The 12,181-nt window shown below is 42.4% G+C and overlaps 1 protein-coding gene across 1 annotated transcript in view; it reads left to right on the forward strand.

Annotated features, from left to right (window-relative positions):
- The window catches only part of SNX24 (sorting nexin 24), a 218,199-nt gene extending 209,889 nt beyond the window's left edge, over positions 1-8,310 (forward strand). Inside the window, exons 5-7 of the mRNA XM_058277842.2 lie at positions 663-695; positions 1,239-1,303; positions 7,120-8,310. Coding sequence (XP_058133825.1) covers positions 663-695; positions 1,239-1,303; positions 7,120-7,187 — 166 coding nt within the window. The 3' untranslated portion in view covers positions 7,188-8,310. The remainder of the gene's footprint in view (positions 1-662; positions 696-1,238; positions 1,304-7,119) is intronic.
- The last annotated feature ends 3,871 nt before the right edge of the window (positions 8,311-12,181 follow it).

The raw sequence follows: 12,181 nt of genomic DNA on the forward strand, positions 1-12,181 counted from the left end.
CTGTCTCAGGCTGAGCCTCAGAAGGCAACACCCCAGCATGGTCAATCCATTTATCAAGAAACAAGTCTTCACAAACTCTGCAGATTAAAGCAGGAGAAGGGGTTTTATTTATTTTCTTCCTGACTCCAGGGAACCACACCCACTGTCCCGTGAACCCCAGCTACCTGCTGGACAGGAGGCTGTGATCCCATCACAGCTTCCTCAGCGGCAGTGCTTACTCTGGGCCCTGTTCCACTTACCCACTCACTCCAGAGCAAGACTCAGACACTTCTCCTAACAGATGATCTGTGCGGTCAGTGTGCAGTGTGCCACCTTGGGTGCATTTACCAGAAGGTTAGGCATCAGATGTCTTGTGGATTTTTAAGAAGAGACATTGGCAATGACAATGAGTGAAATTTTTCTACATTATGTCAGCCCCAAAGTAGTAATGAAACTATAATATTTTTAAGTGATCTTGAGGAAAATTGAAATTCAAGAATATCCCAGTCTTAAGATTCATCAGGATAAGGCATCTGCCAAGCTATAGTTCTGAGAAAACTCAAATCTTGTTTTCAAAATGTCTGCTAATTCAGTGCTCTACGAATATGGCTGTATTTTTCTTTTTTGGCATAAACATTGACCCATCTTACATGGTCTTTTTCTTTCTTTTTTAAAAACTGTAGGTCTTTTGATGAGACAGAATCTGAAGAGTCGAGGTAAGAGCTAACACTGATCAATCAGGAGTTGTACAGCTCAAGAATAGGACTATGGTTTTGTTAAGTGTTTGGTTACCCAGGACATAAGTGTTTCAGGTCATGTTTTTTCGTTTTTTTTTTTTTTAAAAAAAAAACCTTTGTGAATAAACTGGCTTTAAAATTATAAACACATGATAGGAAGTTCAGCAGTAATTTAGGATATTTAGGAACAAGGGAATAAAAGTCATATGTTATTTCATACAAGTAATGAGAATACTGTTTTATTAATAATCATAGTACTACAAGAGTAAAAACTACACTTTTCAACAGTGGCTTATTGTGTAGATTGTATACCTGTCTCAGATTCCACAAAGAAGTATTTAGATAATGAACGCCCTGTAATTTTGTTTCCTGTGACTGTTTGCCATTATTCGCCCATGCCCTTAGCTACATAAACCTTGAGACGTTCCCGCACAGCAGTTTGATCCCCTCAAAGCTAGTTTGTAGTGTTTTCTGTTTACCGTCGTCCCCTGATGCTGACATGCCTGTTCTTGACCTTTCCAGCAAACTGTCCCACCAGCCGGTGCTGCTGTTCCTCAGGGATCCATACGTCTTGCCTACAGCCAGCGGTAATCAAACCTGTCATCTGCTAACAGCTCTTTACTGATCTGACCCTGCACCACATAAACCACGTTTTTAATACAGGTCTAACAGAGTGGCATTGGTCCAGGGCTTTATAATCTGCCAATAAACCAGGGCTCTTGGTATAAGATACATTTAGAATTTTAATTGGGGCAGGCCTTTCAGGAGGAAATGTAATTTTTCTTTCTCTTACCAAGCTACTTTGAGTTATAGTAATAAAAGGGCAAGGAATTTATGGTCTTTAATTTTGGGATGGTATTATTTTGGCCTCTGCTTCTTTTTATCCATATTCCAGGGTTTGAGCTTAAGATTCTTATCCTTTATAAAAATACTTCTTCCCAAAAGCTGTATATATACTTAGCTAGCATATCTCCATTTCCATTTAGATTATAGCACTTTGGTCCCTGAGTTTTTATTTTTAAAGGCATAAACGTAAATGTAATTAAGTAAGTCATAAGCGTAATCTCTATTTTAGCCAGTCTTTTCTTTAAACTGCCAAGAAATTAAAATTCCTCAGAGTCCCTCTGCAAGCTGTTACACAGCTCATCAAGAGTATATTCTCAGACATTATCTCATTTAATTTCCTTAGCAACCTTGTGAAATAGACAGGGCAATGTGTACCACCACCTTCAGTGGCTAAATGAGAGAACTGAGGCTTAGGGAGATCCCTGGCTTGCCCACTCTTTGGGCAAATTCTCCTTCTGTGCTCTTTGCATATTGTGAGTTTTCAGCCTTTGTTTCCAGAAGTAGCTAAATAGTACATCGACCTCATAGCAGTAGATAACTATCCATTGAAACCATGCCTAGTTTCTGACAATAGAACCTTATTGTGAGTAAGAGAAAGAAGACCATCCTCCGGAGCAAGGCTGCGTGTGCACAGCCTTGTCACAAGGCTCTGCTGTCAGTTCAGAGAAGGGCGGCGGGGACACAGCCTTCTCTTGGTTTCTCTGCTGTATTGAGGAGGGGCCATTCCTGGTACCCGGGCCAGTACAGCCTTTGATGTATAAACGCATTGTCTCATGATGTTTTTCCTCTAAAGTCACTTAAGTAAAAAAGAAATGCCTCTCCAGCATTTGCTTTCCATGTTCAACAAATTTGCATATGTTATGTTAGTTGATGCTATGCTTTCAAAGCCTTATATTTAACAAATATTCATAAGGTAACCTAGGTTAGATTGGGAGCATTTTATAAAGTATTCTTTTAAAAATGTCTCCACAACTACTCTCTCCAGGTATGGTTTATGCTTAGGTATGTCACACATCTGAAAATCCTGTAGAAGTACAGGGAGAGGAATGATCTCTGTGCCTGGAATAGCAAGGGGTCCTTTATAGAAGCGACTCTTAAATCCAGTCCATCCAGCTTACTGAGCAGTCCCTACCAAGTGGCTGGCACCAGCCTTGACAGCGGAAAACAGGGCGACTGTCCTGGGAGAGAACATCAGGGGCAAACGCCTGGAGCTAGTAGGAGAAAGAAGTGTGTGTGTTTGGAAGAATGGTGGTGAGGTCAAGTGCTTTGCACAAAAGGGGATTCACGTTCCAGAGTCAATGGGAATCACAGGTTTGATGGATAGGATGGATAGGAGGGCCAGTCACCAGATCTACTTCCTTGAGATTTCAGCCAAGCCGATTTCTGAGGGCGCACGGCGGACAGCGGGCGGTGTCAAGGGCGGACGCACAGCGGCGCGAAGAATGCTGCGGAGACGGAGAGTGGTGGCAACGCGTCTGCTTTATTGAGGAAGACAAGCGTTTATATAGGCTAGGGCGCTGGCGGTAGCAAGGCTGAGCCAATTAAGGCAATGTATGTGAGGGGAGGCCGCTAATTGGCTGGGGGACGGTTGGGGGTGAGGTACGAGGGTAAGGGGCGATGTGTGGGGTGCGGATTGGCTTAAGCTGAAGGCGACCTCCGATTGGTTGTTGGAGGCTGTTGCTAGGTGAAGGGGCAGAGGTGAGGTTATCATTCTGGCGGGGGGGGGGGGGGGGCATATGGGGGCTGGGGCAGAAGATAAGGGGAAGTTGTGGGTTGGGTTCTGGTGAGGCGCGGGAGAGGCAGGCCGATTACCCTAGGGTGGCCCCTATGGAGACCGGATGCTGGGTGGAGATAGAGGAGGCAGCCGTTACGGGCAAGAGTAGCAGGGGGGCGACAATCTACCCGCGCCAAGCACTCACCCAGCAGGAGACGAGGCCTCATCTCAACGTGCTGGGCCTGCCCAACGATGGTAGCATGCTTGTTACCTCAGATTTCATAAATCAGATTCCTCTAGTCTTAGAAGTGTTAAACTAGTGTTATGTAGTTTTTGTAAATCTTTAACATGTAATTGAAATAGAAACTCGCATCACATTTTTGTGTTATGATGCCTCTTGGCAAAATTTTGAAGTTGTTGTTCCAGGAGATAACTGAATATGGAAATAATGGAAATAACTCCACAGACTCACTGATCCTTTACAAAATCATAGGTGCATCTATCTTTAAAACTCTGACAATCAAACATTATTCCTTAGCTTCTAACATCAGAAATCAAGAGTACCTTTCTAATGGGTTGAAAAGTGTATGCTTTTTGGCCTTTGCTTTGATTTTTCTGGAAAATTCAAAGCAACCCTTGCCAAGGTCTCTAGTGACTTCCTTGTATCTTACCCCACTGGACCTTTGCAATCCTCATCTTACTTGACCTCTCATCAGCTTTGGACACTGTTGGCCACTTTCTCATTCTTTAGGCAATGTCTGCCCTGGGCTTTCGCACTTTTCTGTCTGTCCTCCCGTCTCTGGCAGCGCACCTGACAGCCATCGTAGATCTGCTACCCTCTCTTTTGAGTAACCCCATCCTTACTTGTGCGCTTGATTACCCTGTGCACACAGCTAAGTCACAGTATTGTCCTTCCATCCCACTCCTGACCTCCAAAAGGTTTGACATGGTTACAGGCCCTCCAGGGACCCTTGCTTCTGTTCCCCAGGATCTCCTCAGTCACTGCTCCAGGCACCCCAGAATTCTTTCAGGGCCCCACATGTGTTAAACTCCTTTCCATGCCAGAACACTGCTGCCCCTCCCTCCTGTTTCCACACACATGGTTGGCTGTCTCTCGTCTTGCAAGTCTCGGGGCAGGCACCACAGCCTCAGAGAGGGCTTCACTGACTCCCTCTCAAGGAGCCCCCAGGAGTTACCCTCTTTACTTTTTTCCGAGCACCCTATTTTGCTTCCTTCATAGCAGTGATCACCACCTGAATCGATTTTTTCTTTGTCCCCTTTTTTTTCTCTGCTGTGTTCACACTCTTAGTCCCCAGCGTGTAGCATATGCTCAGTACTTGGTAGAGTGTTTCCCAGATTTTCTCCACAGCAGTGAGGGAATTGCTTCATCCAAGCCGGCACTGAGACAGCACCTCGCACTAGACGGCGTCCTCGCACGAGGGTCTTCCCTGACCTTCCCGCCTCCCGTCACTCTCTAGCCACACGCCCTGCTTTATTTCTTCTTAGCACTTAAAAACCTGCTTGACATATTGTAATGTGGCAGAATTATCCATAGTATTTAATGTTACTTTCCTCTTTTGTCCTTTTTTGCTGATATCATTAAGTGGAATTCATTTAAGCTAATTATTCTTATGATATTACTCTTCTGACCTTCATATAAACTTCTGCATATTTGGTGGCAAAGAATAAAGGTATATATGCTACTTATATGTAATATGCCCTACTTAGGTGTTTCATCAGAAATTAATTAACACTTGTATTTATAGTTATTGGTTTGAATACACTTCTGCATGGGAGAAATACATTTAAAATTAAAACTATTAGCTCAATCATTACTTGTGAGTAGGATATAAATATCTAGGTTTAAGGCCTATTGCAAACTTTAAAAAAGACATGTTTTATGAAAAATATTACTTCATGTTGGAGAAAGGCAAACACTAAGAAATCAAGTGTCATCAATCACAAATAATTGGATATTTATTATTAGGGAGATTTTAAAAACCTATTTTGTTTGTTCGTTTGCTTGTCTTCCCAACTAACACTCATGTTCCATGAGGGCGGGAATTGTTGCTTATATTCCCAGTAATTACAATAATACCTGGTACAAAATAACAGTTGATACTTACTGTGTGCCTAGCTCAGGCCTAAGCACTTTGTTTCATTCATCAATTTTATAGCAATCTATGAAATAGATACTATTATGAATTCCATTTCGCATGTGAGGAAACTGAGGCACAGAGAAATTGAATAATTCACCTAAGTTCATACAGTTATTAAGCTGATCCGGAACACAGAAACTTCTCAATAGAAATTTGTTGAGGTGAACTTTTCCCTGTATCTATCCACATACTTGGGAATTTGGCAAGTTTCAAGCGCACCTCACACTCAAGTCCAAAACTGAATTGAAGGTCTTCGCTTTTATTCCTACTCCAGGTCTCATAGCTGGTCTTCTCCCACTACATGCATGCCCGAATCCTGGGTGTCCTTGATTTCTCCTTTCCCCTCACCAGTCATATCTAATCTGTCACTAGGTCATGTCCTCCATTTTCCTAGAATTCATCCACTTTTTCCATCTTGCTACCACTCCTTCGTCCAGGCTGCCCTCATCTCCCACTTGGATGACTACAGTAGCTCTGAACTCACCTCTTTATGTCCCTTAACTTGCTCCAGTCCAGCCTCTGCATGTAGCCAGAGTCTTCTTCTCAAAACACATTTCGATTATGTCTTACTCTGCTTATAACCCTTCAATAACTTCTCATTGGTTTTCAGATAAAGCCAGGATTCCTGTCTACTCTTCCTAGGCACGAGTTGACCTTCCTAGCCTCAGCCTCCTCCTGTCTTGCTCTTCTTGTCACACTGCCTCCTCTTGGGCCTTCAAACCCACTAAGCTCCCTGCCACAGATTTCCCATTATGCTATTCCTTGTTCCAGGAGCTCACTTCTCTTTCATTTCTACCTGCCTAACTCCCTCTTCCCAGTCCTTTCCTTCGAAAGCCTTCCTGCCCTCTCTGGTGAGGTCCAATCCACTTTTAAGTGGTTTCACATAATAAGCACTCTACCAAGGTTGGATAAATAAATGAATTTTTTTTTGTCATAAGATGTCGGGCCTCTTTGTTGGCTTTAGCATAGTTCCTAGGTAGAATTATGTACAGATGGAAGTTTAGAAATTAAACTTCTGAACCATACAATACATTGGTTCCCCTGCTCAAGGAATCCATTCATATTTTACCTGCTCTGATAAACTAGAATGTGACAAAACATTACCATCCACCTCTGGGGTTCCTTCATCTCTCCTCTTAAAAGGTAGCTGGTTTCTCCAGTGTGATTGAATGGCTATTGAAGGAAATTTGCCCTTTTAAGTTAGGAAGACCAACCCCCATCTTACTCCTCTTCAGAAGCCGGTGTTACAGTACAAGTGTACTCAAGACAACTTGGACTGAACGCTGCTGTAAACCACAATGGAAAAACTGCAGCCAAGTATTCCCAGTAGAAATCTTGGAATTCCTTCAAGTGTATTGAGATTTTGTTAGAAATTGAATTGCCAGTGTAATCCATCTTCCTTGTGAGAAAACATTCAGATAAAGAGCTGGAGCCTAGCAGCATTAACCATTAGAACATCCCTTAAATCAATAAGCTACAAATCTGGCCCTGCATTCCTGCAGCGCCTGGTGGTACACTAAAGTGGCTTTAGGCTGAAGCAGCATGACGGATAGTACATCCTAAACAAGGGCAAACTGCGTGGTGATTCTTAAGTTATGGTAGGCCTTACGTTGTTAGATTCTGCAAAATGCAATTATATTGTATCGGTTCACATAAGAAAAGCAGTTTTTCTTTTATTTTTCAGATTTTCCAAGTGTGGTTATTGAAGGTGTTCTCCATGGGATATTTTACTCTCATCTGCAGCCCAGGTAGAAATCCTACGTGGCTAAAGGAAGCTGAAGCAAGTTTCAAAGTTGTAGTCAAGGAAATCGATATCTACCAAATTAACCTAAACTCTGTGACATAACAGCTCTAGCTAGTGGTGAAAGCACAGTCCCAGCTTAATTCAGGGCAGGGATGTTTCTATTAGAGTGGTGCTTTTAAAAATAGAAACTGGACCAGTATGGTGGTCAGGTTAAGGCCAAGTATTTAAGAAGTGAAATGTAGCTGCCAACTTAGAAACTCTTGAAAAGGTGGCTACAGCAGGTCCTGGGAGCATAGAGTGTAACAAAACAAGTTACTCTCTACTTCAATAGCACCATTTGCTAGTAGAAAAGCATATCCTGAATTGTACTAAGACTGATAACTGTGGTAGCTTTTATGTTCAGATATTATGACACACTAATCTTTTCATAGTAAACTTTTCTCTGTTAGTAATAGGGACATTTTGAAGTGCTGGCACCAGGAAAGTATTATAGAAACACACTGCTAAATGTGAGGAAGTAACTGAACTGGAATTTAATTATACTGACAATATTATGGTATTTTTTTTTTTAAATCATGACATTTTTATTTTCGTTACAGTAGAGTTGCATCATACCCAGGGGTTACTTTAAACATCAGTATATAAGATAAAATGGGGCGTTATCAAGATTTCCCTCGTAAGCCCTTTTAAAAGGCGCCTTATTGGAAATCTGTACACCTACCACAACCATTTTCTCCCTGTTGTTGGAAGAAATGACTTTTTCTTTGGTTGAAGACCAAATGAAGTTGTTGTTTGTTTAAGGCCATTTTGTACAAAAATCCCATACCTTTAAACACTAGAATCACACTCAGCCCTGCCAGATGCTTGCCCTCTGGGGCACAAGTGTGACCTGAGGGAATGCTGGATTGACAATACTCGCCCTGGTCTACTCCAGGGCGGACATTCCTTGACTGGGTGGTATCACAGCAGCATTTAATGTTACTGTCCTTACTGTCCCCTTTCCACTGACCTCGTATATTGAGTCGTTGTAAGTTAAATGTGTTTATGATATCACTCTACTGTATATCAAACAAACATTCATATTTTGAACAGTAAAAAATAAAAATGTGCTACTTGCACAAATATGCTGAATTGTGGCATTTCATTGAAAACTAATTAATAGCCTATTTATGGTTGTTAGTTTTAATAAGCTTCTGTGTGGATAAAAATACTAGAATCAAACTAATAACTAAATCATGATTATTTATTAAAATCTAAATATATAGGGTTAAAGCCTGCTGCAAGTTTTTAAAGATGTTTTATGATAGATTATGTTACTACATTTTGGAAACAAGCAAGAACTAAGTAATCAAATGTCCTCAACCAAAATCGACTGAATAGTCAAACATTGGAGATACTTTTAAAATGTTTTTAATGTTGTTAGCTATTTTGAGTTAAATAAAAACAACTAAGAAATATTTGAGGGAAGCAGACATGGCTCAACTGAGAGAGCATCCTCCCCTATGGAGGGTCCAGGGTTCGATACCCAGGGCCTCCTGACACATGAAATGAGCTGGCCCACGCACAGTGCTGCTGCAGGCCAGGAGTGCCGTGCCATGCAGGGGCGTCCCCCGCATAGGGAAGCCCCATGCGCAAGGAGTGCACCCTGCAAGGAGAGCCACCCCAGGTGAAAAAAGTGCAGCCCGCCTAGGAGTGGTGCCACACACACGGAGAGCTGACACAGCAAGATGACGCAACAAAAAGAGACACAGATAGCCAGTGCCACCTGATTGTACAAATGGACACAGAAGAACACACAGCAAATGGACACAGAGAGCAGACAATGGGGGGGAAGGGAAGAGAAACAAATAAAATCAATCTTTAAAAAAAAATATTTGAATTCATCTTATACTCCTAGGATTTTATTTGCAAGATGAATTGTGTCTCTCTTTACACACACATGCACACACACACTGAAAAAAAACCTGTATGTTTCCAGAAGCAATTCTTTGTAATCTGACGGGGTAAGTATTAAATTATCTCACCTATTATTAAATCAGTGGGTACTTATTAAATAGTTGATGATTAAATAGTTGATTATTCCAAGATATTAGGGATTTTTAAAAATTAAGATCTAACGTCTATAGTGGCATACTGTCCACAGAATCTTTTTAGAGAATTAATTTTTTCTCGATGATGTATTTCATTTTAAAATTTTCATTAAAAATTTTAATATGTAATCTTGTCAGTCAGTCTTTGCAGGAAGTAGACACCACTGTAAGTATATTAAGAATGGGCAGAGGAAACAGAATGGTTGTATCTTCAGAAAGACGAATACAAAAATTCCTGCTGATCTCTAGGATGCCCTAGCAACCACAGCACTGACCTGCCAGGGTAGCTGTCACCTATGTCTAAGCAGGAATTCAGTGGGGCAGAAGGCTGTTGCTGGAGCTACTAAGGTAAAAATCACTGCAGTGTAATTCAGGATCAATAAATAGGGATCAAGAAGTAACTATCACTACATAACTGCTTCTTAGTGGCCCCTAAGAAGCCGATGCCTGGGCACTGAAAGAAAATGTCCTGCTGCCACCACCTACACCCCAGTTACCTCCCAACACTCATGACTGTGCTTGCCCATAATCACCTGCAAAGCAGCAGAAAGATGGTCTTCACCCACCTTGTCTTCCACTCCACATTTCCTAAAAGTACATCTGGTTGGCAGAACCTTGTATTTATTGAGATCCCCAGCTGCAAGGGAGTCTGGGAAGGAGTCAATAACTTATTCTGTAGTTTAGGGATTCACAGTGGAAAGATGGTGGGATATATTTCCATGGTTAAATATTGAGTATCACAGATCTTAATAATACTAATAAAGTAGCCAACAGTTATTGAGCACTAATTTGGGGCCTAGAGCACTAGACTAAATGCTGTTCACAAAATATTTAAGCCTCAAAACAGGCTTATGAAGTATGTATTTTTTTTTATTTCTCTCCCCTTCCCCCCCCCGCCCCGCCCCGCCCCACCCCACCCCACCCCACCCCAGTTGTCTGTTCTCTGTGTCTATTTGCTGTGTCGTCGTCTTTGTCCGCTTCTGTTGTCAGCGGCACCAGGAATCTGTGTTTCTTTTTGTTGCGTAATCTTGCTGTGTCAGCTCTCCGTGTGTGCAGCTCCATTCCTGGGCAGGCCGCACTCTCTTTCGCACTGGGCGGCTCTCCTTACGGGACGCACTCCTCGCGCGTGGGGCTCCCCTACACAGGGGACACCTCTGCGTGGCAGGGCACTCCTTGCGAGCATCAGCACTGCGCATGGGCCAGCCCCATACGGGTCAAGGAGGCCCAGGGTTTGAACTGTGGACCTTCCATGTAGTAGACGGACACCCTAACCACTGAGCCAAGTCCACTTCCCTGTATTCTTAATGTTCCACTTTACAGCAAGAAAAATTTAGCTCAGAGAGGGGAAATAACTTGACCAAGGCTACCAGTTAATAATCAGGATTTGATCCATTCCAGAACAAAGAATCTTTTTTGAGAATTTATTTCTAGTGATGTATTTCATTTTTTAATCATTGAAATTTTAATATGTAATTTTATGTACTCCCCAGTCAGCCTCACATTACAACTATTTGTATTTATGTGCATCTTTGAACCACACTTGAATATTCAGATTGCAAAAGAGCTAGTTTTATAAGGACTGCTAACATTTCTGCAATACATTATAATCTATAAAATGCTTTCCCATCTTAATTAAACCAAGCTCCATGCTCTCTCAGTAGCCTCCTTCCAAATCTGTCTGCTTCCCTTCTTACTGCTGTCCACTCCCCACACAACAGCCAGAGTGATCTTTGTAAAATGTCTATCAGATCATGTCACTCTCTTGCTCAGAATCCTCAGGTGGCTTCCCTTCCCATCTAAAATAAAACGTTAGCTCCTCATCATGGCATGCCACACTCTCCAAGTTCTCTTTGCACCCCTCTGGCCGGGGCTTACCTCCCTGGACCCCATGATCTTTCAGTTCCCGGGATGTGCCATGCCAGGTGCCCCTCGAGCCCTTTGGACCTGCTGGTGTCTGACTAGAACCCCCTCCTGCCTCTCTTCAGATGGCTGGCTCCCTGCAGAGGGTTCTCATCCTCCAGGCTCAGCTTAAATGTCACTGCCTCAGAGAGCTCCTCCCTGGTCACTTCATCTAGTGCGGCACCCCAAAGCGCACTCTGCACTGTTTGTCCATCATAGCAAACTTCATAAGCACTGACCACCACCATCTGTAATAATCCTCTTTGTTTACTTGTTTACTGTCTTTTCTCCTTCCAAAGAATGCAAACACCATTAGAGCAGGGACAGCGTGTCCTACTTGTTTGCATTGTTTCTCCCAGAGTCAATCTCAAAAACCACTGTTGAACGACTAGATGGACAGCAACCTGCTTTCCAGACCCCAGCGCAGTGCTGACTACATACTTTGTAGCAAGGCTTGGTAAATGTGTATTGAGTAAATGGCCTGGAAACCAGGATTTGCTAACATCTTCCAGATTCCCATAGTGATTCATTATATCCTGATTGTCCTGAAAACAGTGATTTTCTAGTTTGCTCACCAATTTGACACGCAGAGTGGTTACTGGATAAAGATACACTTAGATGATCTTTTAAATATCTATCCTCTTTTACAAATGAATAAGCAAATTTCGTGACTCTGGTTCTGTGGTACTTGCAAAAGGGCAGTGGTACTTGAAATGTGGCCCCTGGACCAGCATCATGATCATCACTGAAGAACTTGTTAAAATGCAAAGTCTCAGGCCCCACCCCAAACCTACTGAACTAGATACTCTGAGAGTGGGGCCCAGAAATCTGACCAGCCTTCTAGGTGATTCTGATGCACAATAAAGTTTGGAAACTACAACTCCAGGATTTTTCCAGCTCCTTCCATGTTGTCGATTTTTTAAAGTTTTAAACTTGTTTTGATAAAATAAAAATCACTTCTAGGGGGAGGAGGCACAAAATAAACAGAGTGCTAGAATGGCAACTCCAAAAGA

Source organism: Dasypus novemcinctus, chromosome 2 (assembly GCF_030445035.2).
Source record: "Dasypus novemcinctus isolate mDasNov1 chromosome 2, mDasNov1.1.hap2, whole genome shotgun sequence".
NCBI lineage: Eukaryota > Metazoa > Chordata > Mammalia > Cingulata > Dasypodidae > Dasypus > Dasypus novemcinctus.